This window comes from Zophobas morio, unplaced genomic scaffold, assembly GCF_036711695.1.
Source record: "Zophobas morio isolate AGI-343-1 ecotype UQ-CSIRO unplaced genomic scaffold, CSIRO_AGI_Zmor_V1 ptg000031l, whole genome shotgun sequence".
Lineage (NCBI taxonomy): Eukaryota > Metazoa > Arthropoda > Insecta > Coleoptera > Tenebrionidae > Zophobas > Zophobas morio.
Window position 1 is genome coordinate 2,793,696 of NW_026972136.1, and position 23,482 is coordinate 2,817,177.

The 23,482-nt window shown below is 36.4% G+C and overlaps 2 protein-coding genes across 6 annotated transcripts; both read left to right on the forward strand.

Annotated features, from left to right (window-relative positions):
- The first annotated feature begins 59 nt into the window (after nt 1-59).
- On the forward strand, nt 60-17,341 carry LOC135139479 (phospholipid-transporting ATPase ABCA3-like). 5 transcript variants are annotated; one of them, XM_064069723.1, is made up of 16 exons: nt 60-599; nt 11,145-11,628; nt 11,676-11,803; nt 11,866-11,979; nt 12,098-12,384; nt 12,430-12,853; nt 12,902-13,944; nt 13,994-14,151; nt 14,201-14,349; nt 14,399-14,742; nt 14,789-15,019; nt 15,070-15,346; nt 15,397-15,522; nt 15,570-15,842; nt 15,894-17,074; nt 17,123-17,341. In XM_064069723.1, the coding sequence occupies exons 2-16, from the start codon at nt 11,150-11,152 to the stop codon at nt 17,153-17,155; spliced, it is 5,247 nt and encodes a 1,748-aa protein (XP_063925793.1). In that variant the 5' UTR covers nt 60-599; nt 11,145-11,149; the 3' UTR covers nt 17,156-17,341. The 5 variants fall into 5 exon arrangements, with proteins under 5 accessions (XP_063925793.1, XP_063925792.1, XP_063925794.1 ...); XM_064069722.1 differs by lacking the exon at nt 60-599 and adding an exon at nt 612-1,293; XM_064069724.1 differs by lacking the exon at nt 60-599 and adding an exon at nt 1,800-2,091.
- Nucleotides 17,342-17,515: 174 nt separating this feature from the next.
- LOC135139407 (phospholipid-transporting ATPase ABCA3-like) lies at nt 17,516-23,480 on the forward strand. Its single transcript, XM_064069625.1, has 14 exons — nt 17,516-18,058; nt 18,107-18,216; nt 18,302-18,585; nt 18,631-19,054; nt 19,103-20,145; nt 20,193-20,350; nt 20,402-20,550; nt 20,605-20,948; nt 20,994-21,224; nt 21,275-21,551; nt 21,601-21,726; nt 21,773-22,045; nt 22,092-23,272; nt 23,324-23,480. The coding sequence occupies exons 1-14, from the start codon at nt 17,592-17,594 to the stop codon at nt 23,354-23,356; spliced, it is 5,100 nt and encodes a 1,699-aa protein (XP_063925695.1). The 5' UTR covers nt 17,516-17,591; the 3' UTR covers nt 23,357-23,480.
- Nucleotides 23,481-23,482: the final 2 nt, after the last annotated feature.

Here is a 23,482-nt window from a genome sequence, read left to right on the forward strand (position 1 = left end):
TATTTAGACAGAACTTCCCTCGCCTATCGCGAAACAAAATATTCTAAGCAATACAAAACTATGCACATTGATATTTAAATAATTAAAACTGCAAAACTGTTAACCCAGAAACATATCTGAATTAAATTTGCTAATTATGCAAAATTATTCACTCTTCCGCAATTCTTTCACAAAAGGCGGTCTTTACAGATAATTCGGCGCATTTACTGGAACAATGTGCGATAAATTTATTTTATTATCTATCAATAAATATCGTCTAATCTTGATAGCTTAATCGCAACTAAAAGTCAGTAAGTACCTGAATAAATGATAAGTCATCATTACGCGCTAGCTGATATCGAGTAGAGCAACCAACCCACAAAAAATTAACTACAATTGTAGATAAATTAATGAGGTAGACCTGAACAGTTGGAAATAGAGTATCCACTTCAGTTATTGACGAACTTCAAGCACGAGCTTTTCTGCTGTGCGGTCGTTAACGCCTGCGTTTCAGTCTGAACTATTTTCAGAATATAACCTAGAAATTGATTCGATGTTTCAGCGATAGTGCAATTTTTGTGCGAATCGGTGAAGTGGCCTTAGTTGTTAATGACTCCTGGGTAAGCTAACTCGGTGTTGGATTGACGTGTTTGTGGCCATCTGGTGCAGTGTGGCCTTGCCCTTGCACTATTTATCGTCACACATCAATATACACTTCCTACACACGCTCTGTTGACAAATTTGATTAAAATTTTACCGAAAAAATTATCAGCACGTTTTAGTGATCAATATTCACTGAATATTAACAAGAAGTTTCTAAGAAGCGGTAGAACAGCTCAGCGTTTTCGCGGAAAGTGGACGATCAATTCTGATCATTTCTTAGATCGATCGATGAAGGTGCGAGAAATTAATTGGTGTCATTGAAATATTTTTTTTTTTTCGTAAATTATTATTAACCCAATAAAAATATTTCGTTGTATGGTTTTCACACACGTACATAACTATAATGAGAGCAATTTTTTCATTATAGACACTAAAAAAACGTCCTTAAAAATGATTCTCCACAGCTTACTAAAATTCACAAAATTGTCGCTGGAAAGGTCACTTTATCAGTTTGAACAATGAGTTGTTGGTACCTGCGTACATGGCATGTCCCAACAAAATTTAAATTGAGCGTAAAACGTGCTTTACATTGCAAATAAGTTCTCTGTACTCGTAATGACTTCCATATTTCTAATTATAATCGGTTACTAAATTATGTATTATTAAAAGTGTTTGTGACAGTTGTCTAGATAAGAATGTTCGTGACAACAGGTGAGTTCGATCCAGTTAAGGATAATCGATTTCGAGATTTTTTTTATTATAAATATAGTACCTATAATTAAAATAAAAATCAGCACAATCGAGCGGATTATTCGATGCACAAACAATATTATCACATGTTCCAGTTGTGACTTATCAATTAAATCCGATTTAAATATAAGTACTTCATTGCTAAATTTAGAACACGAGGCTTGATCATCTGAATTAATTATCGTGCGAGTACGAAGATAACGAAGTTGGGTTCCTGTGTCCTTTTAAAACTGAAATCAAAATTCTCGAGTGTCAAAACATTGTGCAAAATATTTTCGCTGACTAAGTGACTATAAATGTTTATCTTTTTGGATATAAATTTTATCAGAAATTGCGTTCGTCGGCTTTTGTTGTAATAACATAACTTAGTTAATTTTTGCAATAATGAAAAAAAAAAAACTAATAAAGTAGTTATTACCGGTCTTATCGGTGAAACATCGCTGACAAAAGCTTTTAATTTTTTTTTAAATATGTTTACTTTCAAGCTATTCTAAATATTTTATGTGAAATTACATGTAAATGACACAATAAACGTCCTTTTGACGGAAGATTAAATTTCAGTGCAAGACAAAAACACTTATAATAGGTTATAATCGTTATCACGAGATAAGACACTAAGAATATTTGGGTTTAGTTTACAATGATTATCACTTTTTCTGTATCATAGTTTAGATAATCAGTGGTGCTATTGTGACTATCATCTATTACGGTGCGGAATTCTAGCCGAGCGCAATTATATAGGCGAATGTTAATAAATAAGTAAGTAAAGTTTTTCGTTTTCTTTTACCCCCGTTCACTTGATCGAATTCTGCAAAAAAATTTTTTTAAGTTTCGTTTTCTCATAAATTTTCTTCGTAAAATTTGATTGAGGTTATATCTCTTTTCATAAAATACTCGGTTTGTCTTACGTCATGAAAGTTTAACTAGGTCTATGTCGACTAAGTATACAGTAGTTCCTGATGTTTGTTTCGATTTCTCGATGTCTCAGTTTTTGAATTTTTCTAGGTTTCAATTTTTCGGTTTTTCCATTTTTCGACTTTTCGGCGTTCTGATTTTCCAATTTTTCTATGTTCCGATTCTCCAATTTTTCATCATTTAAGTTTTGGAATTTTTCAGTTTCTCGGTTTTTCTCTTTTTAGATTCTTTTCCGGTTTCTCAATTTTTATTTTTTTTTAAATTTGGATTTTCAATTTTTTCATGTTTCAATTTTACGATTTATCAATTTTTAAAGTTTCTTTTGAGTTTTTAAATTTTTCAATTTTTCAGTTTTTCGATTGTCAATTACTCGATTTTTCGATTTACCTTTTTTTAATTTTATTTTTGAATTTTTCAATGATTCGATCTTTCGATGTATCGATTTCTCGATTTTTAATTTTTCCATTCTACAGTTTTTCGATATTTCTAAATTTTAGATTTTTCGATTTCTCAATTTTTGGAAATTTCTATTTCTCGGTTTTTCAATTTTGGATTTCTCAATTTTTCGATATTTCAATTTTGGATTTTTTTCAGTTTTTGTTCTTTAGTTTTTCCATTTTCCATATTCTCGATCTTCTCGATTCTTCAAATTTCCAATTTCCCAATTTTTCATTTGGATTCTTCAATTATTATTATCCGCTGTTCAATTTTATGATTTTCCAATTTTTCGATATTTCAATTTCTTACGATCCTACGATTTTCCAACTTCTCGCTTTTGGATTTCAATTTTTCAATATTTTAATTTTGCAGTTTCTTAAATTTTAGATTTTTCGATTTCTCAATTTTTGGAATTTTTGTTTTTTCGATATTTTTAATTGGATTTTTCGATTTACGTTTTCTGTTGTTCGATTCTCCAATTTTCCGATGATTCACTTTTACGATTTTTCAATTTTTCGGTGTTTCAAATTGTTGATTTTTCAATTTCTCGAAATTTTGATTTTTCACTTTTTAAAATTGTAGATTTCTCATTTTTCGAGTTCTTAAATTTTCGATTTTGCGATCTTTCAATTTCATTTTGGGTTTTTATGTTTTTCAATTTTTGATTTTTCGATTTACTTTTTTTTAATTTAAAATTTTTGAATTTTTCATTTTATCGATTTCTCGATATTTCTCCTTTGATGTTTCAATTTCTCGATGTTCAATTTTTTTAATTGTTCGATATTCCGATTTTCCCATTTTCCAATTTTTCGATGGCTCAATTTTTTGATTTTTCAATTTTTCGAAATTTTGATTTTTCACTTTATAAAATTTTAGATCTCTCAATTTTCGAGTTTTTAAATTTGCGATTTTTCGGTCTTTTGAAGTTTCGATTTCTCGATCTCCCGATTTTTCGACTTCTCGCTTTTAGATTTTTCAGTTTTTCAATTTTTCGATTTTTAAAGTTTCATTTTGGGTTTTTAAATTTTTCAATGTTTCAGTTTTCCCATTGTTCAATTTCTCGATTTTTCGATTTACTTTTTTTTAATTTTAAATTTTTGAATTTTTCAATTTATCGATTTCTGAATGATTCTCTTTTGATGTTTCGAATTCTTTGTTTCATTTTTGAATTTTTCGATTTGATTTTACAATTTTTCAATTTTTCGGTTTCCTAGTTTTTCATAATTTCAATTTTGGGAATTTTCTGTTTTTCGATTCTTCGATTTTCCGATGTTTCAATTTTAGGATTTTTCAATTTTTCGATGTTTCAAATTCTTGTTTTTTCAATTTTTCAAAATTTTGATTTTTTATTTATCAACATTTTAGTTTTCGAATTTTGAGAGTTTTTAAATTTTCGATATTTCGATTTTAAAGTTTGGTTATGGGTTTTTGAATTTTTCAATTTTTCAGTTTTTCGTTTGTTCAATTTCTCGATTTTTCGATATATTTTAAAATTTTTTAATTTTTTAGTTTATCGATTTCTCGATGTTTAATTTTTTCAATTTTTCGATTTTCCAATTTTTCAATTTTTCGGTTTTCAAGTTTTTCGTCATTTCAATTTTAGGATTTTTCTGTTTTCGATTCTTTAATTTTCCGATGTTTTCATTTTACGATTTTTCAATTTTTCGATGTTTCAATTTCTTGATTTTTCAATTTTTCGAAATTTTGAATTTTCACTTATCAAAATTTTAGATTTCTCATTTTTCGAGTTTTTCAATTTTCGATTTTTCAGTCTTTCGAAGTTTCGATTGCTTGATCTCCCGATTTTCCGATTTTTTTTGGCTTTTAGATCTTTCCGTTTTTCAATTTCTCGATTTTTCGATTTACTTTTTTTTCTATTTTAAATTTTTCAGTTTTTCAATTTATCGATTTCTCGATGTTTCTCCTTTGATGTTTCGATTTCTCGATGTTTAATTTTTTAATGTTTCAATTTTCCAATTTTTCAATTTTTCGGTTTTCCAGGTTTTCGTCATTTCAGTTTTGGGATTTTTCTGTTTTTCGATTCTTCAGTTTTCCAATGATTCAATTTTACGATTTTTCAATTTTTCAGTGTTTCAATTTCTTGATTTTTCAATGAAATTTAAAATTTAAAATTTTAGATTTCTCATTTTTCTAGTTTTTCAATTTTCGATTTTTCGATATTTACAGTTTCATTTTGGGTTATTAAATTTTTCAATTTTTCAGTTTTCCTATTGTTCAATTTTCCTATTTTTCGATTAATTTTTTTTTTTATTATAATTTTTGAATTTTTCTGTTTATCGATTTCTCAATGTTTCATTTTTTCGATTTTCGAATTTTCAATTTTTCGGTTTCTCAGTTTTCCGTCATTTCAGTTTTTGGATTTTTCTGTTTTTCGATTCTTCACTTTTCCAATTCTTTAAATGTTGGATTTTCGATTCCTCGGATTCCTCGGTTTTTCGATTTTTCGATTTTTCAATTTTAGATTGCTGAATTTTTGTCTTCGGTTTTCTATTATTCAATTTTTCGAAATTTTGATTTTTCACTTCTTAAAAATTTAGATTTTCCAATTTTCGAGTTTTTAAATTTTTGATTTTCCGACATTTCGCTTTTACATTTTTCGATCTTTCAATTCCTCGATTTTTCAATGAAATTTAAAATTTAAAATTTTAGATTTTTCATTTTTCGATTTTTACAGTTTCATTTTGGGTTTTTAAATGTTTCAGTTTTTCAGTTTTCTCGATTTTTCGATTTACTTTTTTTTAATTTTAAATTCTTAAATTTTTCAGTTCATCGATTTCTCGATGTTTCCCTTTTTATGCTCGATTTCCCGATGTTTAATTTTTTGATATTCCAATTTTTACATTTTTCAATTTTTCGGTTTCCCAGTTTTTCGTCATTTCAGTTTTGGAATTTTTCTGTTTTTCGCTTCTTCAATTTTCTAATGATTCAATTTTACGATTTTTCAATTTTTCGATGTTTCAATTTCTCGATTATTCAATTTTTCGAAATTTTGATTTTTCACTTTAGAAAATTTTAGTTTTCGCATTTTTCGAGTTTTTAAATTTTCGATTTTTCGATTTTTAAAGTTTGGTTTTGGGTTTTTAGATTTTTCAATTTTTCAGTTTTCGATGTTTCACTTTTTGAATTTTTCGATTTCCAATTTTGCAATTTTTCGGTTTCCCAATTTTTCGTCATTTCAGTTTTAGGACTTTTCTGTTTTTCGATTCTTCAATTTCCCGATTCTTTAAATGTTGGATTTTTCGATTTCTCCGATTTCTCGAAATTTTGATTTTTCAATTTTTAAAATTTTAGGTTTCCCAATTATCGAGTTTTTAAATTTTCGTTTTCTCGATCTTCCGATTTTCCGACATTTCGCTTTTAGATTTTTCGATGTTTCAATTTCTTGATTTTTCAATGAAAGTTAAAATTTAAAATTGTAGATTTCTCATTTTTCGAGTTTTTCAATTTTCGATTTTTCGATTTTAACAGTTTCATTTTGGGTTTTTAAATGTTTCAATTTTTCAGTTTTCCGATTATTCAATTTCCCTGTTTGTCGATTTTTTTATTATAATTTTTGAATTTTTTAGTTTATCGATTTCTCGATGTTTCAATTTTTGAATTTTTCGATTTTTCAATTCTTCAATTTTCCAATTTTTTAAATGTTGGAGTTCCGATTTCTCCGATTTCTCGGTTTTTCTATTTTGCAACTTTTCGATTTTTAAATTTTAGATTTCTGAATATTTTTCTTCGGTTTTTCCATTATTCAATATTTCGAAATTTTGGTTTTTCAATTTTTAAAATTTTAGATTTCTCAATTTTCGGGTTTTAAGCGAGAAGTTTCGATTTCTCGATCTTCCGACTTCTCGCTTTTAGACTTTTCGGTTTTTTAATTTTTCGATTTACCTTTTTTCAGTTTTAAATTTTTCAATTTATCAATTTCTCGATGTTTCTCTTTTGATGTTTCGATTCCTCTATGTTTCATTTTTTGAATTTTTCGTTTTTTCGATTTTCCAATTTCTCGTTTTCGCAGTTTTTCCTTACTTCAGTTTAGGGATTTTTCTGTGTTTCAATCTTCAATTTTCCGAGTTTTTTTTCGATTTTTAAATTTTAGATTTCTGAATTTTTTTCTTCGCTTTTTCCATTATTCAATATTTCGAAATTTTGGTTTTTCAATTTTTAAAATTTTAGATTTCTCAATTTTCGGGTTTTTAAGTTTGCGATTTTCACGGTTTTGAAATTTCGATTTCTCGATCTTCCGACTTCTCGCTTTTAGATTTTTCGGTTTTTTAATTTTCCGATTTAACTTTTTTTTAATTTCAAATTTTTCAATTTATCGATTTCTCGATGTTTCTCTTTTGATGTTTCGATTCCTCTATGTTTCATTTTTTGAATTTTTCGTTTTTTCGATTTTCCAATTTCTCGTTTTCGCAGTTTTTCCTTATTTCAGTTTAGGGATTTTTCTGTGTTTCGATCTTTAATTTTCCGAGTTTTTTTTCGATTTTTAAATTTTAGATTTCTGAATTTTTTTCTTCGGTTTTTCCATTATTCAATATTTCGAAATTTTGGTTTTTCAATTTTTAAAATTTTAGATTTCTCAATTTTCGGGTTTTTAAGTTTGCGATTTTCACGGTTTTGAAATTTGGATTTCTCGATCTTCCGACTTCTCGCTTTTAGATTTTTCGGTTTTTTAATTTTCCGATTTAACTTTTTTTTAATTTCAAATTTTTCAATTTATCGATTTCTCGATGTTTCTCTTTTGATGTTTCGATTCCTCTATGTTTCATTTTTTGAATTTTTCGTCTTTTCGATTTTCCAATTTCTCGTTTTCGCAGTTTTTCCTTATTTCAGTTTAGGGATTTTTCTGTGTTTCAATCTTCAATTTTCCGAGTTTTTTTTCGATTTTTAAATTTTAGATTTCTGAATTTTTTTCTTCGGTTTTTCCATTATTCAATATTTCGAAATTTTGGTTTTTCAATTTTTAAAATTTTAGATTTCTCAATTTTCGGGTTTTTAAGTTTGCGATTTTCACGGTTTTGAAATTTCGATTTCTCGATCTTCCGACTTCTCGCTTTTAGATTTTTTTTTTTAATTTTCCGATTTAACTTTTTTATAATTTCAAATTTTTCAATTTATCGATTTCTCGATGTTTCTCTTTTGATGTTTCGATTCCTCTATGTTTCATTTTTTGAATTTTTCGTTTTTCGATTTTCCAATTTCTCGTTTTCGCAGTTTTTCCTTATTTCAGTTTAAGGATTTTTCTGTGTTTCGATCTTCAATTTCCCGAGTTTTTTTTCGATTTTTAAATTTTAGATTTCTGAATTTTTTTCTTCGGTTTTTCCATTATTCAATATTTCGAAATTTTGGTTTTTCAATTTTTAAAATTTTAGATTTCTCAATTTCCGGTTTTTTAAGTTTGCGATTTTCACGGTTTTGAAATTTCGGTTTCTCGATCTTCCGACTTCTCGCTTTTAGATTTTTTTTTAATTTTCCGATTTAACTTTCTTTTAATTTCAAATTTTTCAATTTATCGATTTCTCGATGTTTCTCTTTTGATGTTTCGATTCCTCTATGTTTCATTTTTTGAATTTTTCGTTTTTCGATTTTCCAATTTCTCGTTTTCGCAGTTTTTCCTCATTTCAGTTTAAGGATTTTTCTGTGTTTCGATCTTCAATTTCCCGAGTTTTTTTTCGATTTTAAATATTTTAGATTTCTGAATTTTTTTCTTTGGTTTTTCCATTATTCAATATTTCGAAATTTTAATTTTTCAATTTTTAAAATTTTATAATTCTCAATTTTCGGGTTGTTAAGTTTGCGATTTTTCACTCTTTTGAAGTTTCGATTTCTCGATCTTCCGACTTCTCGCTTTTAGATTTTTCGGTTTTTTAATTTTTCGATTTACCTTTTTTCGGTTTTGAATTTTTCAATTTATCGATTTCGCGATGTTTTTCTTTTGATGTTCCGATTCCTCGATGTTTCACTTTTTGAATTTTTCGATTTTTCGATTTTCCAATTTCTCGTTTTCGCAGTTTTTCCTTATTTCAATTTAGGGATTTTTCTGTGTTTCGATCTTCAATTTTCCGAGTTTTTTTCGATTTTTAAATTTCAGATTTTTGAATTTTTTTCTTCGGTTTTTCCATTATTCAATATTCCCAAATTTTGATTTTTCAATTTTTAAAATTTTAGAATTCTCAATTTTCGAGTTTTTAAGTTTGCGATTTTTCACTCTTTTGAAGTTTCGATTTCTCGATCTTCCGACTTCTCGCTTTTAGATTTTTCGGTTTTTTAATTTTTCGATTTACCTTTTTTTAATTTTAAATTTTTCAATTTATCGATTTTCCAATTTCTCGTTTTCGCAGTTTTTCCTTATTTCAGTTTAGGGATTTTTCTGTGTTTCGATCTTCAATTTTCCGAGTTTTTTTTCGATTTTTAAATTTTAGATTTTTGAATTTTTTCTTCGGTTTTTCCATTATTCAATATTTCCAAATTTTGATTTTTCAATTTTTAAAATTTTAGATTTCTCAATTTTCGGGTTTTTAAGTTTGCGATTTTTCACTCTTTTGAAGTTTCGATTTCTCGATCTTCCGATTTTCCGACTTCTCGCTTTTAGATTTTTCGGTTTTTTAATTTTTCGATTTACCTTTTTTTTAATTTAAAATTTTTCAGTTTGTCGATTTCTCGATGTTTCATTTTTTGAATTTTTCGATTTTCCAATTTCTCGTTTTCGCAGTTTTTCCTTATTTCAGTTTAGGGATTTTTCTGTTTTTCGATCTTCAATTTTCCGAGTTTTTTTCGATTTTTAAATTTTACACTTTATTTTTTTTTTTTTGGTTTTTGGATATTTCGATTTCTCGATTTTTACATTATTCAATTATTTTTCAAAGAAAAATGAACAGCCAGTATTTAATTGAGATTTATGTAAAGGGATAATTAGTGCCAATATTCCCCTTAAAAAAAAGCGAAAAAGTACGTAAACACACTTGTTTATATTTGGTCTGGAGTCCGTTTGTCTCAAGGAAACGACAAACCGATTAATAATTCCTTAAAAAATATGAAGGCAATGATAAAGGGCAAAGTTATGCCTATACTTCTATCAAGTTTTCCCATTTGGAAAATGTTCCGATCAACATTATTTCAGCAAGGACACTTATGTCAATTTGGACAGGTGCAATGTACTGCTAATAATAAAACATTATAATATATGTAGCTGTTTATAAATCTGACACGGTGATTTAATATTAATCCATCAACAAAATAAATTTTTATGATAAATAATAACAATAGTAATCATTATTATTGTGTGTAGTTCTCTCATATGCAACACTTTATTAACATACTTACTTATTTTAATGCGTTATATTGGTTATCTATGCTTTATCTTATCTTAAGAAACGCCCGGAAGCATACAACAAATCGGAAATACCCATACCAATATTCCCATCATAATTACAGCAAGCCTACATTAACCAAGTAATAATTCGCAGTACCGACAGCTCACGTCTACCACTCGCTTTTTAACCTTAAGTAAGCTGAGTTACATAAAACGTAACAGTGTAGTGTAGACCCCGATAGTGAAACAACTATGACGCATACAACTTAGTTTCCACTCTCTTGTACACGATACAAACGACATCATAATGCAAAAGCCGTCGACATCAAGAGAACATTGTTTGTACTCGCTAATCGGACATGAGAGAATCGACACTGCGGACAACAATGGCCCTTACGCAAATTTTCGCGGTAAGTTTGTGGCTTAGGACCGCAAGTTACAGTGTTATGAGTTATAAACTACGTATAATAATGCCGACAGCAAGGTCAGCGTCCGTTTACACGATCCATAATAAAAGACGCGCATGAGTAGGTTCGAATTATAGAAGAATGAAAATTTAGATAATTAAGATAAGGCTGCTATTAATTTAAAGTCATTGGGTAACCCGGGTTTTGAGACTGCCGCCGATTTATATCAGTGGTCGTAACAAGTAACCTTTTTAAGGCTGAAATTATAATACATATCAAATTAACTTGTATGCTATGAAAATTTGACGAGTTGAGGACGTTTTTCGTTGGTAAATCGACGTTAAAATTACAAATGTAAACATGCGGTGATAAACGTTAGAAAAACGTCACTCGTTCCGGTTGACGAATTTGTGAATAATGCGAATAGTACATAGTTGGATTCTCTCAATAATTTCGTAAAACACGAATTGTTCTTTGTATTATTTCGTAAGATCGTCGAGAACTTTGGACAGATTGTTTTATAAGATTTATTGTTTTGCAATATTAACTGATTCATTCCAAATTACATATTTTTAAGTTGACAATACTTGTCAGTGTCACCGATAACGTGAACAAACTTGTCTCCAAAATGATTTTTTTGACACAACTAAACCCAACTGTAACCAGACGTCATTTCTGTTGCCACTTTATTGAACCATGATTATCAACCCATTTTTTTCGTCTAGCAACCATGGGAAACCATATGGAGAAGTTCCTTCTCCTCATGTGGAAAAACTGGCTCCTCCAATACCGCAAACCGATCCAAACCGTAGTCGAAATCATAGCCCCGGTTCTCTTTTCCATACTCCTGGTCATTATACGAGGCCTCGTTGACCCTGAGAAAAACCCAGACAAAACCTACGAACCCTTTTGTCTGCTGCCCTTCTACTGTCCCATCAGTAGCAACGGATCCTCACCCGACCCAAATTTCAACATGACTGGTCTACAAAACATCTCTTTGGTGTATTCGCCGGCTACCAACACCGCTTTGAGGCGCTCCATGGGTATATTACAAGAGGTCTTCGGGAACATAATCGGGTACAACAACTCCGAGCAACTGGAAGCCCATTTCGTCACCACCAACGCCACTCTGACGTTCGCGGGTATCCAATTTGCCGACTCGCTCGCAAACAAGCAGGTGCTTCCTGACAACCTGGAGGTGTCCATTAGGTAACCCATTGGGTAATCACAAACCAAAATTCAGTGACGGGTTTCAGGTTTCCCAGCGAGCTGAGGAGCTTCACCGATCTCTTTGGTCAGAATAACTGGCACACTAATATTTTGTACCCGGTGTACCAAGTACCCGGACCTCGGGCGCCCGAAAACAACACCGGAGCCATGCCAGGTAGGTTTGTGTCTTAGAGAGTGTTTGTCCTTCGTACGAAATTTTAATAATGCCACCACTAGCTTGGAAGCTACGTAATGTATTTGTAAGAAAAACATGGAAAACAAATGTATTGTATCCGATTTATCAGACTCCGGGACCTAGATCTGCGAGATCTAAAACCGGTGGTATGCCAGGTAGGCTTGCGTAGAACTCGTGAAAACTAACAGACTAACGACTTGTTTAAACCCATAACATGCATGTTGCTGTTGTGTTTTTGTGTGATGACCCGACTACAGAAAGTGACTCTTGTAGGGTATTTTAGCGAAGGATTTTTAACGCTGCAGTTGGTTATGACTTACGTGCTGGCGATCAGTGGGTACTCGGAAGACGTGACTAATTTGGACGCAGTCAGAGACAAATTATTGAGTGTGCTCCCACCGATGATCCAGATGAAACGATTTCCGTATGCCAGTTGGATCGAGGACCCGTTACTACAAGCCCTGGAGAGCTTTGTAGGGATCCTGATCATGTTGAGCTTCGTCTATACTTGCATCAACACAGTTAAAGTGATTACAGCCGAAAAAGAAAAACAACTGAAGGTGAGTCCACTGGTTGTTAAACCTAACCCAACAATCCGATTTCAGGAAGCTATGAAAATCATGGGTTTACCAAACTGGTTGCACTGGACGGCGTGGTTCATCAAGACTTTCGTTTTTCTTCTAATTTCGATCGTTTTGATTATCTTGTTGCTGAAGATTTCGTGGAACCCGAATACGGATTATAGCGTTTTTACCTATTCCGACCCCACGGTTATGTTGGTGTTCATGATTTTGTACATGTGTGCTACGATTACGTTCTGTTTCGCCATTAGTGTGTTCTTTTCGAAAGCCAACACCGCTGCTACTGTTGCCGGTTTGCTATGGTTTCTGTCGTACGCTCCGTACCTCTTCCTGCAGCAACAGTACGACAGGTTGACTCTTTCAACCAAACTTTTAGCAAGTGTCGGGTCGAACACGGCCATGGCGTATGGGTTTCAGTTGATGTTGATGTATGAAGGCACCAGTGAAGGTAACAACTCAATTTAAGTACGTCGTGTGTGTTGAAGTACTTTTTCAGGCATCCAGTGGTCGAACATCGCACGACCCATCACCCCCGATGACAGTTTAACTCTTGGTCACATAATGATGATGATGATCATCGACACCTTCATCTACCTCATTATCGCGTTGTACGTAGAAGCCATTTTACCAGGCGACTATGGAGTTCCGCAACCTTGGTACTTCCCTTTCACTACCTCGTACTGGTGTGGACGCCCTCGCTACATCGGAGTCGAAGACTTTGCCAGTATCCCTACCAACGAAGGTGAATTTTTCGAAAAGGACCCATCCAACCTCTCCCCTGGTATTCAAATCCGAAACCTACGAAAAACGTTTGGTACTAAAGCGGCTGTGCGCAACCTCTCTCTAAACATGTACAACGACCAGATCACCGTCTTGTTGGGTCACAATGGTGCCGGGAAAACCACCACCATGTCTATGCTCACTGGGATGTTTCCTCCGACGAGTGGTACCGCGGTCATCAGCGGTCACGACATCACCACAGACATGGACGGAGTGAGAGCCAGTTTAGGTCTGTGTCCACAACACAACATCATCTTCGACGAGCTCACCGTCAAAGAGCACTTGTACTTCTTCAGTAAACTGAAAGGACTGAAAAAGGAAGCCATCAAGGAAGAAATTGACAAGTACGTGGAGCTGTTGGAACTACAACCAAAGGCGAACGCCAAATCGTCGACGTTGTCTGGGGGGATGAAGCGGAAGTTGTGTGTGGGGATGGCGTTGTGTGGGAATTCGAAGGTCGTGATGCTGGACGAACCCACAGCTGGGATGGACCCATCAGCTAGGAGAGCCCTGTGGGATTTGTTACAGAAGCAGAAACAAGGGAGGACGATGTTGTTGACGACGCACTTTATGGACGAAGCTGATCTTTTGGGTGACAGGATTGCCATAATGGCCGGTGGGGAGTTGCAATGTTGTGGGTCGAGTTTCTTCCTGAAGAAGAAGTACGGCGCTGGGTACCATCTCATCATGGATAAGTCTCCAGCGTGTCAGGCTGACAAGGTTACGCAAGTTTTGCAGAAACACATTCCTAACATACACGTACGTAGATCTAGATTGTCGTGGTCACTAATAACAATTCTGATCGTAGATCCATGGTAATGTGGGTTCCGAACTCACGTATTTACTGGCTGAAAACCAGTCGTCCGTTTTTGAGGAAATGTTGCAGGATTTGGAGCAACAAAGCGACAAGTTGGGTATTCGCAGCTACGGCATTTCATTGACAACGTTAGAAGAGGTCTTCATGAAGTAAGTTGTTTATCACCCGAGATTGTTACACTGACGCACTAAATTTTAGAGTAGGGGCAGATTTAGGTCAAGAAGAAAACTACAACGGAACTCATTCGGAGGATGAACCTTGCGAAAAACGGTTCTGGCAGAGGATTAAATCCAAGTTCAAATTGTTTGAAAATGTCGAAGCCAGCTCGGAGAATCAAGAAACTAAGTGTAATAACTCCACCCAATCCATGCTGAATTCTAATCTTGGAAATTTCAGTGACCATAGAAAACATCGTACTTCTAACAGGCTCCCAACTAATCAAAAACCAGTTTTTGGCAATGTTAATGAAAAAAACTTTGTCTGTGATTCGTACCTATGTTCTACAGTTCATTCAAATACTAATGCCAGTGGCTTTCCTCGTGGTGGCCATCATCGTCAGCAGAAATTCTAACCGACCAGGGGACTTACCAAGTCTTCCTATAACCTTAGATTCGTACGACAAACCCGTTACTCTAGTCGAAGAATTGGTAAGCAGCAAGTACTCGCAAATGTACTTAAACACACTGAAGGGATATGAGGTTCAAAAAGTCGACAATATCACCTCAACGATGCTACGCTTGGTACGTCAAAAGGACCCCAAAGGTCAAAATTGACTCTTTTTTTCAGACGGAAACAATCCCTGCAACGGTTAGAATGAGGTACATAGTTGGGGCTACGTTCGATTCTGCGTACGCAGGGTTCATTACAGTGATTACAGCATGGTTCAACAATAATCCATACCATTCCCCACCTTTGGCTCTAGGTCTTGTCCTAAACTTAATTTTTAAAGAAGTAGTAGGAAATCAGGGTAGCATCAGCTTTGTGAATAATCCCCTACCATACACAGCTGAATCAAAAGTACCTGGTTCACACTGAAGAAAAACAAATTCACGTTGTTGATATTTTAGGTACAACAGTTACTCCAAGGTAACAGTATGGGTTTCCAATTAGCGTTCAATATCGGGTTCAGCATGGCTTTCGTTTCTTCCTTCTATGTACTATTCTACGTAAAAGAACGTGTTTGCAAGTCAAAACATCTACAATTTGTATCCGGTGTCAAAGTTTACATTTTTTGGATAATGTCATTCTTGTGTGACCTCGTCACGTTCATTGTCACCATAATAGCAGTAATCATCACCCTAGTCTGTTTCCAAGAAGACGGCTTCAGATCTGCAAACGATTTAGGTACTTAGTCACTCTCCCAAAATTTTTCTAACTAAATAGTAACGTTTTAGCACGAATCTTCCTTCTTCTGTTTTATTTTGGCTGCTCGATGCTCCCTATGATGTACGTGTCATCCTACTTCTTCAACGTCCCTTCGACCGGCTACACCAGAATGACCCTCTTTAGTGTCTTCACAGGTACTTTGACCCAATTAAAGAGTCACCAATTAAAACGATTCTTTCAGGCGTTGCGGCTTTCCTAGTGGTGCAAGTTTTATCAACACCTGGGTTAGATTTGGAGTACGTTGCAGACACCCTCCATTGGATTTTCCTGGTGGTACCTCACTACTCCCTCGCTACAGGAATCCGGGACACTTTCACTACCTTCGCAACTAACAAAATGTGCAAATTCGTGGTACAAACCTGTGTCGAAAACATGCCTGGGATGACCGAAAATGCGTGTTGGAGCATGGCGTGCCACAATAACCAGACTGAAGCCCTCAAAGACTATTGTTGTGGTAAGAAAGTACTTTCACAAGATTAGCTTCCGGTACTAACGACATTTTCAGTACGCCAACCCGACTACTTCAAATGGGAAACCCCCGGAATAGGTCGCAACCTCACCTACTCGTTCCTCTTCGGTTTAATTCTCTTTGTGGCCATCATTCTCACCGACTATAAGCTCTTCTCGAAAATCACCGACAAAATCGTGGAAACGTACGACAACAAGGGTCCGGAAGAAGTACCAAACGAAGACACTGACGTCAAAGAAGAAAAACACATGATTCAAAGTACTTCGGAAAGGCAGCTGCAAAAAGACTACATTCTGGTCTTGAAGGACTTGACCAAGTACTACAACAAACTTTTGGCTGTGAATGGGCTGTGTTTAGGGGTGAAGCAGTTCGAATGCTTCGGGTTACTAGGGGTCAACGGTGCTGGGAAAACCACAACTTTCAAAATGATGACTGGGGATGTTAAAATCACGTACGGGGAGGCTTGGGTTAAAGGTTACAGTATCAAATCGCGGATTAAAGACGTGCAGAAACTGATAGGGTACTGCCCGCAGTTCGATGCTCTTCTTGACGATTTGACGGCGAAGGAGTCGTTGACGATGTTTGCGTTACTAAGAGGGGTACCAATGGACGATTGCAAGTACCTTGCTGATAAGTTGGCCCGAGATTTTGATTTTCAGCGACACTTGAATAAGAAAGTGAAGGAGTTGAGTGGTGGGAATAAGCGGAAGTTGAGTACTTCGATTTCGCTGATTGGCGATCCGCCTGTGATTTATTTGGACGAACCGACGACTGGGATGGATCCTGCGACGAAGCGGTACTTGTGGGATGCGCTCTGTAAAGTCCGGGATAACGGGAAGTGTGTGGTACTCACCTCGCATAGCATGGAAGAGTGTGAGGCTTTATGTACAAGACTAGCCATCATGGTGAATGGCAACTTTAAATGTTTAGGGTCGACGCAGCATTTAAAGAATAAATTCGCTGAAGGGTATACGTTAACTATTAAAATAAAGAAGTCTCCAGATAGTGTCGAACCTCACGCAGACACTACACAAATAGAAGATTTTGTAGCGCGGAATTTCCCGAAAGCGAAGCAGAGGGAGAAGCATCAGGAACTACTAACGTACTATATAGTAGATACGAGCATCCCGTGGTCTAGGATGTTTGGAATTTTAGAAAAAGGCAAAAAACAGTTAAATATAGAAGATTACTCTCTAGGACAATCAAGTTTAGAACAGGTACGTTTCAGAGGTGTTTGCTGGCAGGTGTAAAGTTGTGTGTTTCAGGTTTTCCTTACTTTCACGAAACTGCAACGTTGAAGTTAGCACTCGACAAATGACGTCTGAAGCAAAATAGGTTCAATGATTTTAGTTGTTTGTGCGTGCCTTTTCATGTCAACTAATAATTGTGATACGTATTTTCATCGTTGAAGTGTATACACAAATCAGTATTTATTTTAATCTTAAGTTATTACTAAAACACTCTGAATAAATTTTATTTTAATATACCGCCTTTGTGATTTCCTCAAAAGTGAAAAGTAGGAATAATATTGTTAACTCCCTATATCTGACATAAAAATCTGTGCCCCAAAAACACTTGGGAAATCAAAAATTACGAAGTTGACAATACCTGTCAGTGTCACGACAGTTTAAAACCTAAGATCGTCAACCCCATGGGAGTCTTGTTATCACTTTATTAAACCAAGCAATCACCCATGCTGACATTCCTTTGCGTCCAGCAACCAGAGGAAACAACATGGACAAGTTCCTTCTCCTCATGTGGAAAAACTGGCGCCTTCAGTACCGCAAACCCGTCCAAACCGTAGTCGAAATCATAGCCCCGGTTCTCTTCTCCATACTCTTAGTCCTGCTACGAGGCGTCCTGGACCCTAAGGAATACCCCGACACAACATTCGAACCTTTTTGCGTGCTGCCGTTCCACTGTCCCATAGGCAACAATGGATCAGTACCCGACCCAAATTTCACCTTGACGGGGTTAGAAAAGATCGAGTTGGTGTATTCGCCGGCTACCAACACCGCTCTGAAGCGCTCCATGGTCGTACTAAAAGGGATCTTTGGGGACGTAATCGGGTACGACAACTCCCAACAACTGGAAGCCCATTTTGTTGTCACCAACGCCACGATGACGTTGGCGGGCATCCAGTTTGCCGATTCGCTGGCAAATCAGGACGTGCTTCCTGATAACTTGGAGGTGTCGATTAGGTAACCCACTGAGTAAACACAAAGGAAAAATTCAAGGATGGGTTTTAGATTCCCCAGCGAGCTGAGGAGCTCCAGTCAGAATAGTTGGCGTACTAATACTTTGTACCCAGTTTATCAACCTCCCGAGGAACCAAACAACCACACCGGAGCTATACCACGTAGGTTTGTTTCTTAGAGAGAGTTAATTTGCGTCCGATTTATCAAACCAACGAACTACTTGTCCCTTTGTATGAAAATTTGTAGGGTATTTTGACGAAGGATTTTTAATGCTGCAGATGGTTTTGACTTACGTGCTGGCAATAAGTGGATACTCAGAAGTAGCTACTTTCGAAGAACTGAGCGGCAAATTATTGAGTCTGCTCCTACCGATGATCCAGATGAAACGTTTTCCATATGCCAGCTGGATCAACGACGTTTTACTAAAAACCCTGGAATACTTTGTAGGGATGATCATCCTGTTGAGCTTCGTCTACACTTGCATCAACACTGTTCAAGTCATTACAACCGAAAAAGAAAAACAACTCAAAGTGCGTCCACTGGTTGTTACACCTAACGCTAAAGTCCAATTTCAGGAAGCTATGAAAATCATGGGTTTGCCAAACTGGTTGCACTGGACGGCGTGGTTCGTCAAATCTTTTGTTTTTCTTCTAATTTCGGTAGTCTTGATTGTCATGGTGCTGAAGATACCGTGGAACCCGGATACGGATTATAGCGTTTTTACCTACTCCGACCCCACGGTTATCTTGGTGTTCATGATGTTATACATGTGTGCTACGATTACTTTCTGTTTCGCCGTCAGTGTGTTCTTTTCGAAAGCAAACACGGCTGCTGCGGTTGCTGGTTTAATATGGTTTGTTTCGTACAGTCCGTATCTTTACGTAGCGCCATGGTACGACACGTTGACGATTTCCACCAAATTGTTGTTAAGTTTTGCATCCAACACAGCTATGGCGCTTGGATTCCAATTGATGGTGATGTATGAAGGCACCAATGAAGGTAAACGCTCCATTTTAGCACTATTCGTGTGTCAAAGGACCGTTTTAGGCATCCAGTGGTCAAACATTGCATCACCTATCACCTCTGACGACAGTTTAACCCTTCAACACATAATGATGATGTTGATCGTCGATACCTTCCTCTACCTCATTATCGCATTGTACGTAGAAGGCGTTTTCCCTGGCGAATACGGAGTTCCTCTACCTTGGAACTTCCCTTTTACTGCGTCGTATTGGCGTGGACGGTCCCGGTACAACCGTAACGAAAATTTTTCCACCACTTCTACCAACGAAGGTGAATTCTTCGAAAAGGACCCATCAAACCTCGCCCCTGGTATCCAAATCAAAAATCTACGAAAAGTGTTCGGTACTAAAGCGGCCGTCCGCAACCTCTCTCTAAACATGTACAACGATGAAATCACCGTTCTGCTGGGTCCCAATGGTGCTGGGAAAACCACAACCATGTCTATGCTCACTGGGATGTTACCTCCGACGAGTGGTACCGCGATTATCAACGGTCACGACATCACCACAGACATGAACGCAGTAAGAGCTAGTTTGGGTCTATGTCCACAACGCAACATCCTCTTCGACGACCTCACCGTCACAGAGCACTTGTACTTCTTCAGCAGACTGAAAGGACTGAAAAAGCAAGCTATTAATAAAGAAATTGACAAGTACGTGGAGTTGCTGGAACTACAACCAAAGGCGAACACCAAATCGTCGACGCTGTCCGGGGGCATGAAGAGGAAGTTGTGTGTGGGGATGGCGTTGTGTGGGAAGTCGAAGGTGGTGATGCTGGACGAACCCACAGCCGGGATGGACCCATCGGCTAGGAGAGCACTGTGGGATTTGTTACAGAAGCAAAAGCACGGGAGGACTATATTGTTAATGACGCACTTTATGGACGAAGCTGATCTTTTGGCTGACAGAATTGCTATAATGGCTGCTGGGGAGTTGCAATGTTGTGGGTCGAGTTTCTTCCTGAAGAAGAAATACGGCGCTGGGTACCACCTTATCTTGGACAAGTCTCCTTCGTGTCAGGTTGAAGAGGTTACGCGACTTTTGCAAAAACACATTCCCAATATACACGTACGTAGATCGATTGTGGTGTACACTAATAGCGATTCTGATTGTAGATCCATGGTAATGTAGGTTCCGAGCTCACGTATTTGCTGGCTGAAAACCAGTCGTCCGTTTTCGAAAAAATGTTGCAGGATTTGGAGCAACAAAGCGACAAGTTGGGTATTCGCAGCTATGGTATTTCACTGACAACGTTAGAAGAGGTCTTCATGAAGTAAGTCGTTGGTAACCACAAACCTGTTAGCCTGACGTACTAAATCTCTAGAGTAGGAGCAGATTTAGGTCAAGAAGAAAACTACAACTTAAGTCACCCGGAGGATGTACCTGACGCGAAACGGTTTTGGCACAGGATTAAATACAAACTCAAATCGTTCAAAAACGTGAAAATCCACTCAGAGAGTCAAGAAACTGCAAGTGATAACTTCAATCACGCTGTGTTGAATTCTAAATCTGAAACTATACTTTCAGTAACCATGGAAAATATCGTGCTTCTAACAGGCCTCCAACTAATCAAAAACCAGTTTCTGGCAATGTTAATGAAAAAAACCACGTGTGTTATTCGGACCTACGTTCTACAGTTCGTCCAAATACTAATACCTGTGGTTTTCCTCGTGATGACCATTACAGTTGTCAGAAATTCCAATAGGTTAGGGGACTTACCAAGTCTTCCTATTACGTTAGATACGTACGACAATCCCGTTACTCTAGTGGAAGAACTGGCGAGCAGTAACTACTCCCAAATGTACTTAGCCACACTACAGGGACATGAGGTTCAAATAGTCGACAATATCACCTCAACAATGCTAAAATTGGTACGTCAAAGGACCCAAAAGGTCAAAATTGACTCTTTGTTTCAGACGGAAACAATTCCTGCAACGGTTGGAAGGAGGTACATAGTTGGGGCTACGTTTGATGCTACGCATGAAGGCTTGATTACAGTTATTACAGCATGGTTCAACAATAATCCATTCCATTCTCCACCTTTGGCTCTAGGTCTTGTGCTCAACCTCATTTTTAAAGAAATAGTAGGTGACCAGAGTAGCATCAGCTTTGTGAATCATCCCCTACCATATACAACCGAATCAAAAGTAACTACTTCACACTCAACGAGAACAAATCCCAGTTGTTGATATTTTAGATTCAACGGTTACAGGGCGGTAGTGGTATGGGTTTACAGGTAGCGGTCAATATGGGATTCAGCATGGCATTCGTTTCTTCCTTCTATGTCTTATTCTACGTAAAAGAACGTGTTTGCAAATCAAAACATCTACAATTTGTGTCCGGCGTCAAAATTTTTATTTTTTGGATGGTGTCGTTTTTGTGTGACCTCGTTACATTCATAGTGACCATAATAGCAATCATCATCATCCTAATCTGTTTCCAGGAAGAGGGCTTCAGATCAGCAGACGAATTAGGCACTTGGTACTTTCTTCCATCTTTTTAAACTAAGTAGTCATGTTTTAGGACGATTGTTTCTTATTCTGTTTTATTTCGGCTGTTGTATGCTCCCTGTGATGTACCTGTCATCCTATTTCTTCGATTTTCCGTCGACCGGCTACACGAGAATGACCCTCTTCAATGTCTTCACAGGTACCTTCACTCACCAAAGATTCACCAAGTCATACGAATCTTACAGGTGTTGGGGCTTTTTTTGTGATTAATATTTTATTATTACCTGTGTTCAACCTGGAGTACATTGGGAACAACCTCCACTGGATTTTGCTGGCGTTTCCCCACTACTCCCTCGTTAGAGGAATCCGAGACTCTTTCATAACCTTCGCTACTAACAAAATGTGCAAATTCCTTGTCAAAACTTGCATAGAGCACACGCCTGGTATGACCGAAAATGCATGTTGGGATAGGGCATGTCACCAAAACCAAATAGAAGCCATCAAGGATAATTGCTGTGGTTAGTAGTTTCAAAAAATTTATTTCCAGTACTAACGCGTTTTCAGTACGCGAACCGGACTACTTCAAATGGGAAACCCCCGGAATAGGTCGCAACTTCACTTACTCGTTCCTCGTCGGTTTGCTTCTTTTTGTGACCCTCATTCTCATAGACTACAAGCCCTTTTCGAAAATCATCAACCAACCCGTGAAAACTTACCACAAAAAAGGTCCTGAAAAAGTACCCAATGAAGACCATGACGTCAAGGCAGAAAAAGACATGATTCACAACACACCAGATGCGCAGCTCCAAAAAGACTACGTTCTGGTCTTGAAGGACTTGACCAAGTACTACAAGAGACTTTTGGCTGTGAATGGGCTGTGTTTAGGGGTGAAACAGTTCGAGTGCTTCGGGTTACTAGGGCTCAACGGTGCTGGGAAAACCACAACTTTCAAAATGATAACTGGAGATGTTAAAACATCGTTCGGGGAGGCTTGGGTTAAAGGTTACAGCATCAAAACACAGGTCAAAGAAGTGCAGAAATTGATAGGGTACTGCCCACAGTTTGATGCTCTTCTTGACGATTTGACGGCGAAGGAGACGTTGACGATGTTTGCTTTACTGAGAGGGGTTCCATTGAAAGATTGCAAGTACCTTGCTGATAAGTTGGCCCGGGATTTTGATTTTCACCAACACTTGGATAAGAAAGTGAAGGAGTTGAGTGGTGGGAACAAGAGGAAGTTGAGTACTTTGATTGCGCTGGTTGGTGATCCTGCCGTGATTTATTTAGACGAACCGACGGCTGGGGTGGACCCTGCGACGAAACGGTACTTGTGGGATGCGCTCTGTAAAGTGAGGGATGAAGGGAAATGTGTGGTACTCACGTCGCATAGCATGGAAGAGTGCGAAGCTTTGTGTACCCGAATAGCCATAATGGTGAACGGCAATTTTAAATGTTTAGGGTCCACGCAGCATTTAAAGAATATGTTTGCGGAAGGGTGTACGTTAACTATTAAAATAAAGAAGTATCCTCGTGGTTTTGAAGATGACGCAGACACCACAGAAATAGAAGATTTTGTAGCGCGGAATTTCCCGAAAGCGAAGCAGAGGGAAAAACATCAGGAACTACTGACGTACTATATAGTAGATACAAGCATCCCGTGGTCCAGGATGTTTGGAATTTTAGAAGAAGGTAAAAAACAGTTAAATATAGAAGATTACTCGTTAGGACAATCAAGTTTAGAACAGGTACGTTTAAGAAGTGTTCACTGGCAGATGAACAGGTTATGTCTGTTTCAGATTTTCCTTACTTTCACGAAACTACAGCGGTGAAGTACTTACATAAACCAGTATTTAGTTTAATCTTAGGTTAAATAAATTTTATTTTAATACACCGTTTTTGTAACTTCTTCGATATTCCGTTTCCATGGCTCGAAATATCAGTGACACAAACATCTT

Excerpts from the sequence above, each read along its gene's own strand:
- LOC135139479 (XM_064069721.1), top strand. The coding sequence starts at position 10,320 with ATGCAAAAGCCGTCGACATCAAGAGAACATTGTTTGTACTCGCTAATC. Across the intron at positions 14,743-14,788 it reads CCTCAACGATGCTACGCTTG|ACGGAAACAATCCCTGCAAC; the intron begins GTACGTCAAAAG and ends TCTTTTTTTCAG. Across the intron at positions 15,020-15,069 it reads CATACACAGCTGAATCAAAA|GTACAACAGTTACTCCAAGG; the intron begins GTACCTGGTTCA and ends TTGATATTTTAG.
- LOC135139407 (XM_064069625.1), top strand. The coding sequence starts at position 17,592 with ATGGACAAGTTCCTTCTCCTCATGTGGAAAAACTGGCGCCTTCAGTAC. Across the intron at positions 18,586-18,630 it reads AAAAAGAAAAACAACTCAAA|GAAGCTATGAAAATCATGGG; the intron begins GTGCGTCCACTG and ends GTCCAATTTCAG. Across the intron at positions 22,046-22,091 it reads CATCAAGGATAATTGCTGTG|TACGCGAACCGGACTACTTC; the intron begins GTTAGTAGTTTC and ends ACGCGTTTTCAG.